The following is a 17735-nucleotide window of genomic DNA, read 5'->3' on the forward strand; positions in this document are numbered from 1 at the left end:
TCTCACTCTGTCGCTCAGGCCGAGGTGCAGTGGTGCGATCTCGGCTCACTGAAATCTCTACCTCCTGGGTTCAAGCAGTTCTCTGCCTCAGCCTTCCTAGTAGCTGGGATTACAGGCACCTGCCACCATACCCGGCTAATTTTTGTATTTTTAGTAGAGACTAAAATTTCACCATGCTGGCCTGGCTGGTCTCAAACTCCTGACCTCGGTGATCCATCTGCCTTGGTTTCCCAAAGTGCTGGGATTACAGACGTGAGTTACCATGCCCGACCCAGTGTTTCTTAAAGTATGGCCTTTGGAACCCCTGGGCCAGATCATTTGTGCCAGAGTCAGGAGCACAAGGAGTTGTGCCCAGACCTGCAGTTTTAACAGGTGAACCAGGTGTTTCTAGAGAACGGTAGCATTGGAGAACAGCTGCTTTGAAACTGAGGTTCACCTCTGTTCAGAGCATGGGTATCTAAACCTGTGGACTCCAAGGCAGAGCTTGCAAGATGACCCATCGGGGTACAGGAAGCGCCTCTTTACATTTCAATTTCATCTCTAAAATTAATGCAAAATGAAAATCTTACTAATAGTATTGAGGTTGACCCAGGGGCCCTCACTCCATATATCAGACAGGTACTTGTCAGGTCTGGTCCTTGAGGTGTCCTGCGGAAGGGGCTAGAATTCTACAGTTGTTTATTTTTCCAGTGTTGAAATGTAGGCCGCAGTTTATGAGTGTCCAGGTGACTTGTTCTAAGGATGTGATTGAACTAAACTGGCCTCATAAAGAGAGCAAGTGGTTTTAAAAGATTCCTGCAGGAAAGCTTCAGATTATTAATACAAGGCCAAGTAAACAGTAAGAAAATGGCAACACATTAGGAGAGAAAACTATAACCAGCTAAGGACTTGTGATAATTTTTCCCCTGGATTATTCGTTTACTGGTACTTTTTTTTTTCAGACGGAGTCTCACTCTGTTGCCCCAGGCTGGAGTATAGTGGTACTGTCTTGGCTCACTGCAAACTCCACCTCCCGGGTTCAAGAGACTCTCCTGCCTCAGCCTCCCAAGTAGCTGGGATTACAGGCATGTGCCAACACACGCGGCTAATTTTTTTTTTTTGGATTTTTGGTAGACACGGGGTTTCACTATATTGGCCAGGCTGGCCTCGAACTCCTGATCTCAGATGATCTGCCTGCCTCTGCCTTCCAAAGTGCTGGGATTACAGGCTTGAACCACCATGCCTGACCATTTACTAGTACTTTTAATGAAAATGGAGATACAATTTAAAAACCATAAAATTTGCTCTTTTAAGCATATTATTCTGTAGTTTTTATTTTTATTTTTAATTAATTTATTTTTTTTGAGATGGAGTCTCACTCTGTCACCCAGGCTGGAGTGCAGTGGCGCGATCTTGGCTCACTGCAAGCTCCGCCTCCCGGGTTCACACCATTCTCCTGCCTCAGCCTCCCGAGCAGCTGGGACTACAGGCGCCCGCCACCATGCCTAGCTAATTTTTTGTATTTTTAGTAGAGACGAGGTTTCACCATGTTAGCCAGGATGTTCTCGATCTCCTGACCTTGTGATCTGCCTGCCATGGCCTCCCAAAGTGCTGGGATTACAGGCGTGAGCCACCGAGTTTATGTTCTCTTGAGGAAGAAATTTTTTTTTTTTTTTTTTTTTTGTCAGTGTGGTTTTCTCTGGGACATGGAGCCTATTTCATTTTTTACTCATTCAAAAAACTTTTCATAAAAAAAGTATGAAAGTTTTTTTGCAGAACAAATCATACAGCCAAGCACAAAGACAAAACATTGAATTCACCTGTATTCACATCGTTCAGCAGTAACCAGTATTATCACCTGGGCGGACAAAACGCCAAATGCTCTGCCTTTGTGTCTGGATAGATGTGTTCTTTGGTTCTCCCTGTGTCTGTTTTCTTTTCAATGAGAACCCATCATATTTCCTTTCTTTTTTAACTGGAGTTGACCACCAGAATTGCCTGTAAAGTTTAAAAAATATAAATATAAATATATGCCTGGGCTCTACTGCATTCTTTGGGTCTGGATCTTAAGTATGCATATTTTTAATAATCTTTTTTTTTGAGACAGAGTTTTCGATCTTATTGTCCAGGCTGGAGTGTAGTGGTGTGATCTTGGCTCACTGCAACCTCTGCCTCATGGGTTCAAGAAATTCTCCTGCCTCAGCTTCCTGAGTAGCTGGGATTACAGATGCCTGCCACCACGCCAGCTAATTTTTGTATTTTTAGTAGAGACGGGGTTTCATCATGTTGGCCAGGCTCATCTCGAACTCCTGGCCTCAGGTGATCCGCCCGCCTCAGCCTCCCAAGGTGCTGGGATTACAGGCGTGAGCCACTGCGCCTGGCGTGTATATTTTGAAAAATCTTTATTGGTTATTCCTGGTTAAGAACCACTGCCAGAATAACACTATTTAATTTCCTTCTTTTCACTCTTGTCAAGGTTTTTAATGGTTTCATAACACAGTCCAGACTACAGAGTAAGACAAGTGAGGAACTCACATAGCAAATTCAACCAGGTGCCAAAAAAAAAAATAAAGCAAATCACGTTTTGGTGAACTTTTTTGTTTTTTTTGGAGACAGAGTCTTGCTCTGTTAACCAGGCTAGAGTACAGTGGCGCGACCTCAGCTCACTGCAGCCTCCGCCTCCCAGGTTCAAGTAATTATCCTGCCTCAGCCTCCTGAGTAGCTGGGATTACAGGCGCCTGCCACCATGCCTGGCTGATTTTTGTGTTTTTAGTAGAGACGGGGTTTCACTCTGTTAGCCAGCTGGTCTCGATATCCTGATCTCAGGTGATCCACTCGTCTTTCCCCAAAGTGCTGGGATTACAGGCGTGAGCCACCGCACCTGGCGCAGTGCAGTATTTTAAAAACTCAAGTGCAAAAAATTCATGAAGAACGAAATACTGAAATTTTAAATGAAGGCAAAATCCAACCTGGTGCTAGCGCAGTTCAGCTGCACTAACTCGCCCTGGTCCTAGCCCTGGATTTACAGTTTCCGTGGCTATCAGGCTTCTCATTGATGTATTGGGGCTGGATTATTCTTTGTCATGGAAGGCCGTCCTGTGCCTTGCAGGAGGTTTGGCAGCACGCTACAGATTCCTATAGCACCCCTGTCCCCTCACCGTTGTGACAACCAACTGTGTGTCCAGACATGACCAAACGAGGGGCAAAATCATCCAGGTTGAGAATGATGGTGGTATATGGGTACACTGAAATTTATTGACTTTGTCTTGCATGATGATGTCTGCTCTAAAACAGTAAACACTGGATTTACTCAGTCACTTAGTCAGCCTGTAGCTCAGCTGATTCATTTGGAGGTAGTAGCTCTGAGCCTGTCTTTGTGATGGTGGCCCTTTGAGGTGAATGAGTCATCAGCTCTGAGCTTTTTTGAGGTGGCGGGTTAGGGTTATGACAGAAATTCCTTATCTTTAATAGTGTATTTCTGGCTGGGCACAGTGGCTCACACCTGTAATCCCAGCACTTTGGGAGGCCGAGACAGGAGATTGGCTTGAGCCTGGGAGTTAGAAAACAGCCTGGGCAATAGAGGGAGATCTTATCTCTACCAAAAAAAAAAAAAAAAAAAAAAAAGGCTGGGCATGGTGGTGCATGCCTGTGGTCCTGGTATTCAGGAGGCTGAGGTGGGAGGATTACTTGAGCCCAGAGGGTTGAGGCTGCAGTGAGCTGTGATCATGCCATTTCACTCCAGCCTGGGCAACAGAGTGAGACCCTGTCTCAAAAAAAAAGAAAAAAAAAAGTGTATTTCAATCAACTGCAGCCCATTCCTAATATCCATTAATAGTATGAATGCCCATATGTGGTGAGGTCTTAACTGCATTTGGAAAGACAATTGGCGTTCCTGGTGACTCAACGCTTAATTCTTGTATTAATCTTTTCTATAATACAGGCTGGAGTTCTTGTCGGGAAATAGCCCTAGCTGTGGATTACTCATGGGAAAGGGAAGCCTATTTTCCCTGCCTTGGTGTCTCATTTATTGGCTGGGATGCTATAAATGACTCGGGGGCTTTATAGGATCTGAGACACCCACCCAGCGGCCCAAGTCAGGGCCCTTTGTATTTGGAGATCTTAATTCCTCCCCCAGTAGTGACCTGTGCTTGTTCTGAAGTCACTTCTGACCTTGTGTGGAGCTGTTCTGCCCTCCCTCCCTCCATAAGGGGACCAGTGGTTTTTCCCCAGGGCAGAAAGAGTCATAACCTGCCTCTGTGGATGCCACATCTGTTTTTGTTTTCCCCTGGTATTTTTTAAGTAAGAAGAAATGTGTGTAGGTTAAAGGGCCTATGGGGAGGAGGTTAGAGATAAACACTGTACAATGTGAAACTCTTCCATATGGGGAATGTGAGGATGTTTGAAGACCGGACCTAAGACAGGCATCATCCAAACACAGCCCCTGGTCAGTTTCAGTGCCTTAAGGATGTATGTGCATGACCATTTGGTGTGCAAATAAGACTTTATTTGACAATTAAAAGAAGCAGTTTCAGGACCAATGACTATTTCCTCTCCTTCCTGGAACATTTTAGTAGGAAAGGTGGGAAAGTATTAATTTAAGAGAGAAATAAAGATACGTGGGTGGAGGCATTGAACCTGTGGCCTGTGATGTTGGTCAGGCTATCATAGTTGTCTTCCAGTTCATTCATTGTCAGATGGTCCCCTGAGCCACAAGTGAGGCCTTTGTGAACCTCTGACCGTCTGTGGGTCTCTTTTTGCCTTGCTTGGGAGTTGTTTCACCTGGAATACAAAATCCCGTGGCTCTGTTATCCCATGTTTGAAATATTAGTGGAAGCGTTTGACTTTTGTAGACATGAAATCAGATTGCTTTACAAAATCCAGAAGTTCATGAAGGATGCCCTCAGTACAGCTTTTCATTTAAACCCATGGTTACTGAAACTTGCCAACCACAGTAATTACTTTGTCAAAGGTCTTGTTATTGCACCTAATGTTAAATAACGATTTGGTCCAGGTGCTGAGGAATGCGGACAGAAATGAAGACACATGTTCGTGGCTAGAACGTAAATTACAGAATTGAAAAAAAAAGTTATTCGATTTAGTCTCTCCAATAGAGAACCTTTCTGTAAATCTTTTCTTTATAATTTTAGAGTTAAATTCTTTATAATTAAAAGCACTCGGCAAATAATGATTCATTTAAACCGGAGTTCTGATTCATTACTCTAATTATTGTTACCATGCAGTGCCCTTTGGCCTGGAAGTGAAACTCGTGTGCTCCTGACACCAGAGGTTAACAGAGCAGGAAGCCAGAGCACTGTGTCCCCACAGTGACCAGAATAATTTAGTAATTGTCTAATTACCTGAGGAGTCTAATGCTACTACTAAAAATAGTATTAAAAAATTAAATGAAAGTCATTTTCTTGTTTCTTGTAACCCATCTGTTCTCTATTTTGGGCAATCGGGTGTCATGGGTGTAAAGTGCGACTTATTTTAAAGGATCGGATCACTTCTCTCCCGTTGGATGAATATGTTTTTAATAGAATGTAGAATCTGGTAACTCCATACACATTTCTAGCCTCCATGATTCAGTTAGCTGTGGATTCAATAAGACTGTTGTAGGTGACCATTTGTCTAAATCTGTGATTTAAAATCTGAAACTGATGTTGATTTCATAGTTGTTTCTTCTTGAAAATGAAAAAAAAATTCATGTCAATTGAGGACTCCCCACCACCACCTTGGGAATATTAAGTTATTAATTTGTTTAATTGTTCAGCAAATATCTGTTGCATACCAGACAGTGCCCTGGGTACTAGAATACAGTGATGAGTAACTCACTCAGGTGAGCCTTCTGTTTCTGTGGTCTAGTGAGAGGGAACCGTCAGGTAAATAGGCCAATTCAGACAATGAAGAGAGTAACACACGGTGTTGCTGAAACATGACTTGCAATGGGAAGGCAAGCGGAGTGCCATGAACTGGGGGGCCCAGGGAGAGCCCCTTTGAGGAGGTAAAGTTGAATTGAGGCCTGAATGATGAGACTGAGCAAGCCAGCCCTGCAGTGAGCTGGGGGATGGGGTTCCAAGCAGAGGGCATGGCCAGTGCAGAGGCCTTCAGGCAGGAAGAAGCTTGGCAGTGCCCAAAGAACAGAAAGGCCAGCATGGCTGGAGTGGAGGGAACAGGAGGAAGATGACATGAGGAACAGCTGGAGACGCAGGCAGGTGTTGATCAGATGCGAGGGCATTTGGCTTGTATGGAACAATGAGCCATAGATTGTTAAGTGCCTTTCCTTACCCCTGCAGTAATCTTAATTTTCATTATATTCTAAAGCAGTAGAACCCTTTCTTCAAAGGAAGCCTAGGTAGGGGCCAGGCACGGTAGCTCACACCTGTAATCCCAGCACTTCGGGAGGCTGAGGTGGGTGGATCGCTTGAGGTCAGGAGTTTGAGACCAGCCTGGCCAACATGGTGAAACCCTGTCTCTACTGAAAATACAAAAGTTAGCAGGGCTTGGTGGCGGGCACCTGTGATGTCAGCTACTCGGGAGGCTGAGGCAGGAGAATCACTTGAACCCAGGAGGGGGAGATTGCAGTGAGCTGAGATCACGCCACTGCACTCCAGCCTGGGTGACAGAGTGGTCTCAAAAAAAAAAAAAAAATGATTTGGAGAGTCAAAAATGATTTGGAGAGACAAAAAAAATGATTTTTTTTGTCCCCTCCCCCCCCCTCAAAAAAAGAAAAGGAAACATAGGTGGCACCTGATGTGTGGCACAGGAACGGAGCCGCAGACGGCATTTCCCATCCTGCTGCAGTTGGTGGTGCTGAGTGGGTTTCTCAGGATTCCTGGGGCTCAGTGTGGAGCATGGATTGAAAACCACCTCTAGCTCACTCCTCTCATTGACAGGAAACGCTCAGAGAGCAGGCATCGCTTGCTGCAGGTCTCCTAGCTGCTTACCACCCATCCAAGAATAAGGCTCAGCTTTGGTTACCCTTCAGTGCTCTTTTTACCATGTTGCTCAAAACCATTTTTCCAGGACTTAACCCATTCCTGGCCCTCCAGAGGCTGAGCTGTGTTGCCAGTTGTAAAGGAGGGGATGGAGAAGGCCTGTGTGTGCCATGGAGCTGCCTCTCAGGCAAGAGCCAGGGTCTAAAGTCAGCCTGCAAGGCAAAATTTGAGCACAGTTACCATTACTCCTGAAAGTCTGGCTTCAGTGGAGGGCCAGGTGCCATTTTGCGGTGAGTCCCATCCAGCCAAGGTTTCCTCCGGCTGTTCCTGACGCCTCGCTGGACTGCCCTGGGTTGCTTGTTGTTGATGGTTGTTACTTGCATAGGGTACCCGATGAGGTTGCTGCCTTCTGTTGTAAACCAAGAAGATTGTGAGCTTAAACAATGGTTCTAAGCCGAGGATGATTTTGGCCTCCCGTGGACATTTGGTGACATCTGTTGTCACAACTAGGGGAGTGCTGCTGGCATCCAGCGCATCTGGTGACTGGAGGACAGGGATGCTGCTGAACACCCTATAATGTCCCCCAACACAGGAGCACCCAAATGGGGAAGCCGTGCTCTGAACTACCGGGATCCCTTTCAGTGCAGTGGGGTCCTCATCCTGTCAAAAGCCCCTGACACCAGAGATCGAGACCGTCCTGGCTAACACGGTGAAACCCCGTCTCTACTAAAAATACAAAAAATTAGCCGGGCGTGGTGGCGGGCGCCTGTATTCCCAGCTACTGGGGAGGCTGAGGCAGGAGAATGGCGTGAACCCGGGAGGTGGAGCTTGCAGTGAGCCAAGATCGTGCCACTGCACTCCATCTTGGGCGACAGAGTGAGACTGTCTCAAAAAGAAAAAAATAAATAAAAAGCCCCTGACACCACCCCAGGGAAGATAGATTCACTCAGTCTGCAGGTAGAATCATTTTCGTTCATTAAATTGTAATTTTTTCCTCTGTTTTTTATTTTTATTTTTTATTTTTTTTGCCAAGCATAAATGACAAACCCTGAAAATTGCATGTCATTTATTTGCAATATCATCGTAGATATACCTAAGAGTTCTGTGTGTTGGAACAGTAGAAGAAAAGCAATAGTTGCACGGCTGTTCTTCCACACTCTCCAAATCATTCCTGCCTCTGGTCATCTTCTTTATTCATTTCTCCTTCCTGTAGCAATCCCAGGACCCACCTGCTCAGAAGGGCCTGACGCTCACCACCAAAGTCCGGCGGACCATGAGTAGCCGCGTGCACGAAGCTGTGAAGGCCATCGCGCTCTGCCACAACGTGACTCCTGTGTACGAGTCCAACGGTGTGACCGACCAGGCTGAGGCCGAGAAGCAGTACGAAGACTCCTGCCGCGTGTACCAGGCATCCAGCCCGGATGAGGTAAACCTGGGCAGGTGTGGCAAGGCCTGGGGAGGCCCTGCTTGTTTTCTCTGTGCTGGAATTAGGCATTTTCTAAGGAAACCATGTGTCAGGGCAGACAGGAGCCAGGATGGTGCGAGGCTGCTGGGAGACACATTTTCAAATACAAGAAAGAACTGCTCTTCCTCTAAAAAGAATAGCCTTGGACTTGAGGTATAGCCTGAATTAGGAAAGTTAGAGATTTTGTTTTGTAACTCAGAAGGCCAGCATAACAGGGGCACAAGGTCCCATTTAAACCACATTCTTTAAAAAAGATGTAAATAATTAAGATCTTAATTAAGATAAACACATTCCTTACAATCTACCCATTTAAAGTATGACTTTTTTATTTTATTTTTTTTTTCCGCGATACAGTTTCACTCTGTTGCCCAGATTGGAGTACAGTGGCATGATCTCGGCCCACTGCAACCTCTGCCTCCGGGGTTCAAGCGATTCTCCTGCCTCAGCCTCCTGAGTAGCTGGGATTACAGGCACCCACCACCTCACCTGGCTAATTTTTTGTATTTTTAATAGAGGTGGGGTTTCACCATGTTGGCCAGGCTGGTCTCGAACTCCTGACCTCAGTTGATCCACTTGCCTTGGCCTCCCAAAGTGTTGGGATTACAGGCGTGAGCCACTGTGTTGGTCAGTATGTCTTCTTAGTATAGTTAGTATATTTGAGGATTTTTTTTTTTTTTTTACAACCATCATCACAATCAAATTAGGATATTTTTATCACCACAAAGGAAATTCTATACCCACTTTCCTGCTGTACCCCCTTCTCTTCCTCATTCCTCCAGTCCTAAAGCACCCACTAATCTACTTTCTACCTCTATAGATTTGCCTGTGACAGACACTCCAAATAACTGGAACCATACAATAGGTGGCCTTTTGTGATCGGCCTCTTTTACTTAGTGTAATGTTTTCAAGATTCATCCGTGCATATTCATGCATCAATGCTTCATTCCTTTTTTTTTTTTTTTTTTTTTTTTTTTGAGACAGAGTCTCGCTCTGTCGCCCGGGCTGGAGTGCAGTGGCCGGATCTCAGCTCACTGCAAGCTCCGCCTCCCGGGTTCACGCCATTCTTCTGCCTCAGCCTCCCGAGTAGCTGGGACTACAGGCGCCCACCACCGCGCCCGGCTAATTTTTTGTATTTTTTAGTAGAGACGGGGTTTCACTGTGTTAACCAGGATGGTCTCGATCTCCTGACCTCGTGATCCGCCCGTCTCGGCCTCCCAAAGTGCTGGGATTACAGGCTTGAGCCACCGCGCCCGGCCATTCCTTTTTATAACTGAATAATAATCTGTTTATGGCTATATTACATTTTATTTATCCGTTCATCAATTAATGCATGTTTGGGTTTTTTTGGTCTATTATGGATAATACTGCTATGAACAATTGTGTACAAGTATTTGAGTGGGTGTAGATTTCTGTTTCTCTTGGGTATATACCTAGAAGTGGGTTGGCAGCGTCATATGGTGACTCTATAGTTAACCTTTTGAGGATCTGTTTTCTAAAAGTGGCTGCACTGTTTTATGTATCTACCAGCAACGTATGACAGTTTCCATTTCTCCACATCTTGGTCAATACTTGTTACTGTCAGTTCTTTGGATTCTGGACGTCCTAGTCAGTGTGGAGCGGTATCTCATTGTGGTTTTGATTTGTGTTTTCCTGATGGCTCCTAATGTTGAACATCTTTTCATGTACTTATTGGCCATTTATATATCTTCTTTGGAAAAATGTCTATCCATATCCTTTACCCATTTTTACTTGGTCTATTTGTCTTTTTGTTGAGGTGTTGTTTGTTTGTTTGTTTGTTTTTGTTTTGCTGTGTCGCCCAGGCTGAGTGCAGTGGCACGATCTTCCCGGCTCTGTCTCCCAGAGTGCTGGGATTTTAGGCGTGAACCACAGCACCTGGCCACCTTTCAATATCTTAATTTACTTTTTAAAATGTGAATTTTCCTATAGGTATAGTTTGTATCCTCCTTTTTTCACTTACTATTTTATCATTTCTGTTTCCAACCATCTTGAATATTATTAAAAACATTCTTTAAGAATTGCTACCTGTACATGTGCCCATTATAATATCTTAACTATTCTCATAATTGGAACTTCTCATATTGTAGGAACTTAGGTTATTCCTAATTTTTAGCAATGATATTTATAAGTATTTTGCAATGAACATCCTTAAACCTTCTAATTCTAGAAGTGGCGTGATTGGGTTTGTGAATTCAAGAGATACTTTTGAGTAGACTAGCACTGCGAGGACAGTGCTGAACAAGACAGCAGCCCCAGGCCCCTGGGGAGGAGGCTTGTGTGACACAGTATATAGCGTGTGACTCACTCCCGGGATCCAGCTCCACACTTGGGCAGTTACTTAGGCTTGCTGTGCCTCCAGATCTGTGCCATGGAACCCCCACAGTTGTGAGGCCCTGAGTAGGCAGTCATATATCTTGTGGGTCAAAATGAATGAATTTTTTTTTTTTTTTTTTTTTTTGAGGCGGAGTCTCGCTCTGTCACCCAGGCTGGAGTGCAGTGGCCGGATCTCAGCTCACTGCAAGCTCTGCCTCCCGGGTTTACGCCATTCTCCTGCCTCAGCCTCGCAAGTAGCTGGGACTACAGGCGCCTGCCACCTCGCCCAGCTAGTTTTTTTGTATTTTTTTTTAGTAGAGACGGGGTTTCACAGTGTTAGCCAGGATGGTCTCGATCTCCTGACCTCGTGATCAGCCCGTCTCGGCCTCCCAAAGTGCTGGAATTACAGGCTTGAGCCACCACGCCCGGCCGAGTATTTTTTTTTAGAGATGGGGTCTCACTATGTTGCCCAGGCTGGAGTAGTACAGCGGCTCTTGACAGGTGCGATCGTGGCTCACTGCAGCCTTGAACTCCTGGGTACGAGCCATCCTCCCACCTCAGCCTCCTGAGTAGTCAGGACTACAGGCATGCGCCACCATGCCCGGCTTTAAATGAGTGTAAGGCTCATGGTAACTATGGCCAGAGTGCTTCCCAGAATTTTTTTTTTTTTTTTTTAACCATTTAACTCTTCTACCAACATCGGGAGGAATCCCAATTATTTTTAAAATTCATTTTAGGAAGAATGGGGCTCCTAAAGTTCCGGACTAATTTGCAAGTATCGGTGAGCCTGCGGATCCTGGCAGTTGGGGGATGGCACAATGAAAATCTTTTCCAAAGTTCACAAATGAAATAACACTTGAGTGTCACCTTCCCTGTCCCGGTGCTGCTTTCTCCCTTTTTTAGGTGGCGGGATTTGTCACCTGGGAGACTCCTCCTTCCAGTCTGCAGGGTGTTTGTGGAACAGCTCAAGCTATAAAACCCAGTTCATCTGTGACTGTTGACATTTGAACCAGGCTTTTTAGGAGTGAAAAATGTTGCACCCCCTGGCCAGCTTCTGAGGTGGGAATTGTGTGCAGAAAGACAGAGGGGGAGGGAGGGTAGGTTTGGGTGATCGTCCTAATCTACTTGGACATGTGCCGTAGTAAGTGACCAGGTTTGCCATCGTTTCTTCTTTCTGTGGCTTGGCAGGTTTAGTCTGTTTTTCCCTTTGGGAATGATACTGTGGGATAACGATGTCAGAGAGGGCCATATTTTTGGTAGCTATGGACTGGGAACCAGTTCACCTGTGGGTATTTGATGGAATTCAAATTTATTTTTTTTTATTTGAGCTCCTGACCTCAGTGATCCTTCGGCCTCCCAAAGTGCTAGGAATACAGGCATGAGGCACCGTGCCCAGCCTTTTGTTTTTTTCTTGCTGTGTCGCCCAGGTTGGAGTGCAGTGGTGTGATCTCGGCTCACTGCAGCCTCCACCTTCTGGGTTCAAACGATTCTCGTACCTCAGCTTCCCAAAGTAGCCGGGATTACAGACATGCGCCACCATTCCTGGCTAATTTTTGTATTTTTAGTAGAGGCAGGGTTTTCACCATGTTGGCCAGGCTGGTCTCAAACTCCTGACCTTAAGCGATCTACCTGCCTTGGCCTCCTAAAGTACTGGGATTACAGGCGTAACCACCGTGCCTGGCAGAATTCAAATTTGAGCAAGCTCCAGATGCTGACGATCTGAGAAGCAAGTCCTGCCCGAGGCCCCTGATGCTCATGTCGGCATCCCTGGAGGCTTTAACGCCTGTCGCCCGCTCCTCTGTTCCCACTGGACTTGGATGTATTTGTTTTAGGGCTGTGCAAAGATTTTTCCGTGAGGGTAAATCTGGCATGGAATGCTTTGTGCTTCTCGGCCCCTTTTTCTCATGGTACTTTCTCTCTTCCGTGGATGAATTGCACTTGAGTTCAGATTTGTCTTGTTTTTCTAAGATTCTGAATCATGATTGAGATTAAAAAAAGAACTACTTTTCCTTTGGTCTTTGGTGTCTTCAGAGGCCCGTGTTACCTTTTTGCTGTGTGTGTGTGGTTTTTTTTTTTTTTTTTTGATACGGAGACTTGCTCTGTCGCCAAGTCTGGACTGCAGTGGTGCGATCTCAGCTCACTGCAAGCTCCGCCTTCCGGGTTCATGCCATTCTCCTGCCTCAGCCTCCCCAGTAGCTGGGACTACAGGCGCCCGCCACCTCGCCCGGCTAATTTTTTTGTATTTTTAGTAGAGATGGGGTTTAACTGTTTTAGCCAGGATGGTCTCGATTTCCTGACCTCATGATCCGCCCGCCTTGGCCTCATAAAGTGCTGGGATTATAGGTGTGAGCCCTTGCGCCCGGCGTTGCGTGTATGTGTGTTTTTTGTTTGTTTTTTAACAACTTTTATTATTTTGCATTGCATAGTTATTTTATGGCTATAGTAGAACACTTGAATGCATTATCAGAAAAGTAAAAAGTAACCCATAATCTTACTAAAGATATAGTCGTTGTTAATGTCTTCCTGATCAGCCTTCTAAACTACTGCCAAATACAAATAGGTTTATCTAAATGCCTCATGAGGCTCAAAGGAGGCTAAATCTAGTTCAAGTGAAATCTTTCAGAAAGTCATACTGTTTCCAAGTCCCTGTAGGATTCCACATAGACTTGGCTGGCTCTAGAATTGTGCCTTTGAAATTCAATATCAATAAAACATTGCTAGTCTAGGCAAGGTCAGTTTATGGAAGACGTATAGAAACCAGTATGCATTTTACTTGGGAGCTGCTGGAGTAATTTCTACCAGTTGGCGTAGGATTCATTTCCTGTAACAGAAAGCAGGATTTCCTAAATTGGTTTCCTGTGTACATTCCAGTTTGGGAACCTTGAAGTGTCTTTATTCAGCTATTGATTACAGCCTGGGGGCGCTGGGCCCTCCCTGCCACCGTACAGTAACTCACCAGGGAAATGAAATGGATACAGTCGGACCCGGAGGAGCACTGCTCAGACGCTGGAGCCAGCCGGCTTCGGCCCTGACAACATCCCACCATTTCCAGGATGTTCCACAGTGTTGAGAGTGGGGTGTGGGGGGTGGGGGGTGGTGGAGAGTGGGAGTGGGGGCCGTGGTGATAATGCAACTTTCCAAGCCTTTGTTTCTTGGTGTGAGCCAGGAGGTGCTGTCCTGCAAGCAGCTAGGATCAGCTCTGTCCATGGCTCATTCACTTGTCTTTTCCATGAATTCTTTCATATTAAAAAAAAAATTTTTTTTTTTGGCCGGGTGCTTTTGAGACAGTCTCACTCTGTCATCCAGGCTGGAATGCAGTGGTGTGATCTTGGCTCACTACAATCTCCACCTCCCGGGTTCAAACCATTCTCCTGCCTCGGCCTCCTGAGTAGCTGGGACCACAGGCACCCACCACCATGCCTGACTAATTTTTGTATTTTTAGTAGAGACAGGGTTTCACCATGTTGGCCAGGCTGGTCTCGAACTCCTAACCTCAAATGATCCACCCACCTTGGCCTCCCAAAGTGCTAGGATTGTAAGTGTCAGCCACCACGCCTGGCCAAAAAAGCTTTTAAAATCACAAGTACTAATGTCTTCACTACAGAAAAGGGAGGAATTATAGAATCAAAAAGAAGATAAAAAATAACTTGTGATTTTTACCACCTGGCTTTAACTACTACTGTTTATGTTCTGGTATAGATTTTCTCAGACGCCTTCTAAATACATGCATATTTAAATATATATATATATATATTTATTTTATTTTATGTGTATTTATATAATATGTAAGACATGCACATTTATATTTATATAATATGTAAATGTTTACATATTATATAAATATATGTTATGTAAACATATATTATGTAAACTATATTATATAAATATATAATGTAAATAAATATAATTTAAATAAATATTGACATAATGTATAAAATAATATTTACTTTGTGTGTGTGTGTGTGTGTGTATATATATATAGAGAGAGGACCAGTACAGAATCATGCTGTAGTACGTATAATTGAACAGGAAGGAGGGTGAATTAAGTAACGTCCTTTAGAAAGTCACATGGCTTTCTGAGATTGCACCACTGCACTTGAGCCTGGGCAACAGGGCGAGACTGTCTCAAAAAAATAAACTAAAAGAAAGTCATATGACTTTCACATTTCTTTGGACTTATGCTTGTGTGCAGGCATATGTGTGTGTGTGTGTATGTGTGATGTATTTGCCCATGTACCGTATGAGTATGTGTGTGCACATGGATGCACATGTGTGTGTATGAATGAAAGCTGCTTGCCGTATTTCACCCTGCGTTGAATAGCTGAATAATTCCAGAGCAATGCATCAGCAGCGCGAGGTAACATGCAGAGTATCTGCGTGGCTAGCACATGCTCGTGGCACAGAGTGAGAAGCCCGTCTCTCTCCTTCCCTGACTTCCATTCTCCCAGGCTTCTTCCTGTGAGGCACCCACTGTTATTAATATCTGAGTATCCTTGCAGAGATAATTATTTGCATGTATTAGAATGACCCGCACCCTTCATTAAAAAAATATATATATGTATATATATATTTTTTGAGACGGATTCTCGCTCTGTCACCCAGGCTGGAGTGCAGTGGCGTGATCTTGACTCATTGCAACCTCCCCCTCCTGGGTTCAAGTGATTCTCCTGCCTTGGCCTCCCGAGCAGCTGGGACTACAGGTGCATGCCACCATACCCAGCTAATTTTTGTATTTTTAGTATAGATGGGGTTTCACCATATTGGCCGGGCTGGTCTCAAACTCCTGACCTTGTGACCCACCCACCTCAGCCTACATCTACATCTGCAAAATGCTTCCCTCTTTTCTCATCTGGGGAAGCTTCCGAGTTTGGTGAAAATAAGCCTTTTTCTACCAGACCCTGACAGCCTACCTTCTGAGTATCTTGCCTTTACTGCCAACCTCATTCGGATTCATCCCTTAGAAAGGAAAATTAAAATGAGCATGTTTCACGTAACAACTTCCAGTTCCATCTATGTTGCTGCAAGTGACAGAATTTGTTTCTTTTTTAGTGTGTTTTACTTATTTTTCTGAGATAGGATCTTGCTGTATTGCCCAGGCTGGAATATAGTGGTGCAATCTTGGCTCACTGAAGCCTCGACCTCCTGGCCTCAAGCAGTCCTATCGCCTCAGCCTCCCAAGTAGCTGGGATGAGAGGCGCATGCCACCAGACCTGGATAATTTTTGTATTTTATTGTAGCAATGGGGGTCTTGCTATGTTGCCCAGGCCAATCTCAAACTCCAGAACTCAAGCAGTTGTCCTGCCTCAGCCTCCCAGAGTGCCGGGATTATAGGCTTAAGCACTGCACTGGGCCAATAAGAGGATTTTTAATGGCTATACAATATTCTTCTGCCTACGTACACCACAGATTGTTTGTTCTGTCTCCCAAGCTTACCATTTAGGAGGTTTCCCACTTTTGGCTATCGTAAATCATGCCACAATGCGTTGCCTTCCATGTTCTCTCTGCACATCTGTGACCATGTGTGTGAAAGGTCCTAGTTGTCTCCTTTTGCGTCGTCTTGACCTTGTTGCTGAATGTGAGTGTAAAAACTGCCAGGGAGCTCAAGTACATGGCGCCGGAGAGGGCAGGCAATCTCGTGGTCCTTCTGCAGCTACGAGGTCGGTTGGTTTGTTTTTTTATGAGCACATTCTTGGTGAACCATAAGATGTATGCAGTTCCCCTCAATGCCTGGGCATAGTCTGAGCCTCAGCCTCAGGTCCAGACAATGACAGCATTCAGATGTGTACCCGAATGAGCTCGGAGTGTGAAGCAGAAAGATTTAGGAGGGTGCTGGAGTTTTACCACCACGTTGCCATGACCTTGGACCCAAGGGGTAAGGTCAAAGGACAGAGGTCAGGAACTGTAGGGGACCTCCTCCATCCGTGTTATTGATTAACCACCGAAGGATTGTGGTTGTTCAGAGGAAGACAGTGGGGGCTGTTTGAGCAGGGCTGGACAGTGTTGTACAGACACTGTAGGAAACTGTCAGATGTGCCTCCCTTGGTGTTAGCTTATCCCTGGGCCTTCGAGGCAAAAGCTCTGTACCGTGTGGTATTAGTGTTGGCTCAGAATGGAGTTAATAAATAGTCATTACTTTTTTTTCTTTTCCTTTTTCTTTTTTGAGGCAGAGTCTTGCTCTGTCACCCAGGCTGGAGTGCAGTGGCGCAATCTTGGCTCGCTGCAACCTCCACCTCCTGGGTTCCAGCGATTCTCCTGCCTCAACCTCCAGGGTAGCTGGGACTACAGGCACACGCCACCATGCACGGATAATTTTGTATTTTTAGTTTATTTATTTGTTTGTTTTGAGGTGAAGTCTCACTCTGTTGCCCAGGCTGGAGTGCAGTGCCACAATCTCAGCTCATTGCAACCTCTGCCTCCCGGCTTTAAGTGAGTCTTCTGTCTCAGCCTCCCCAGTAGCTGGGATTACAGGCGTGCGCCACCATGCCTGGCTACTTTTTTGTATTTTTAGTAGAGACGGAGTTTCACCATGTTGGACAGGCTGGTCTTGAACTCCTGACCTCAAGTGATCCACCCTCCTTGGCCCCACAAAGTGCTGGGATTACAGGCGTGAGCCAATGTGCCCGGCCCATAAATAGTCATTTCTTAATGATCACATTTTAGGAAGATGATGCTATTCTTTCTTCTTAAGTATTTATTTTTATCAGAGTCAAGTGATAGGAAGTTCAGTTTCAAGGACAAGACATTTGGATCAAAAAGTGACTATTTATTTATTTATTTGAGACAGAGTCTTGCTCTGTTGCCCAGGCTGGAGTGTGGTAGTATGATCTCAGCTCACTGCAACCTCCGCCTCCCGGGTTCAAGCAATTCCACTGCCTCAGCCTCCTGAGTAGCTGGGATTACAGGCGCCCACCACCACGCCCAGCTAATGTTTTGTACTTTTTTTAGTAGAGATGGATTTTCACTATGTTGGCCAGGCTCGTCTTGAACTCTAGACCTCAGGTGATCCACCCACCTCAGCCTCCCAA

The 17735-nt window shown here is 45.3% G+C and overlaps 1 protein-coding gene across 1 annotated transcript in view; it reads left to right on the forward strand.

Moving 5' to 3' along the window:
* The window catches only part of LOC105470667 (ATPase phospholipid transporting 9A (putative)), a 177498-nt gene that overhangs the window by 109608 nt on the left and 50155 nt on the right, over positions 1 to 17735 (forward strand). The window contains 1 exon segment of the mRNA XM_071079138.1: positions 8128 to 8340. Within this exon segment, the coding sequence (XP_070935239.1) occupies positions 8128 to 8340 (213 nt within the window).

Source organism: Macaca nemestrina, chromosome 15 (genome assembly GCF_043159975.1).
Source record: "Macaca nemestrina isolate mMacNem1 chromosome 15, mMacNem.hap1, whole genome shotgun sequence".
Taxonomy (NCBI): domain Eukaryota; kingdom Metazoa; phylum Chordata; class Mammalia; order Primates; family Cercopithecidae; genus Macaca; species Macaca nemestrina.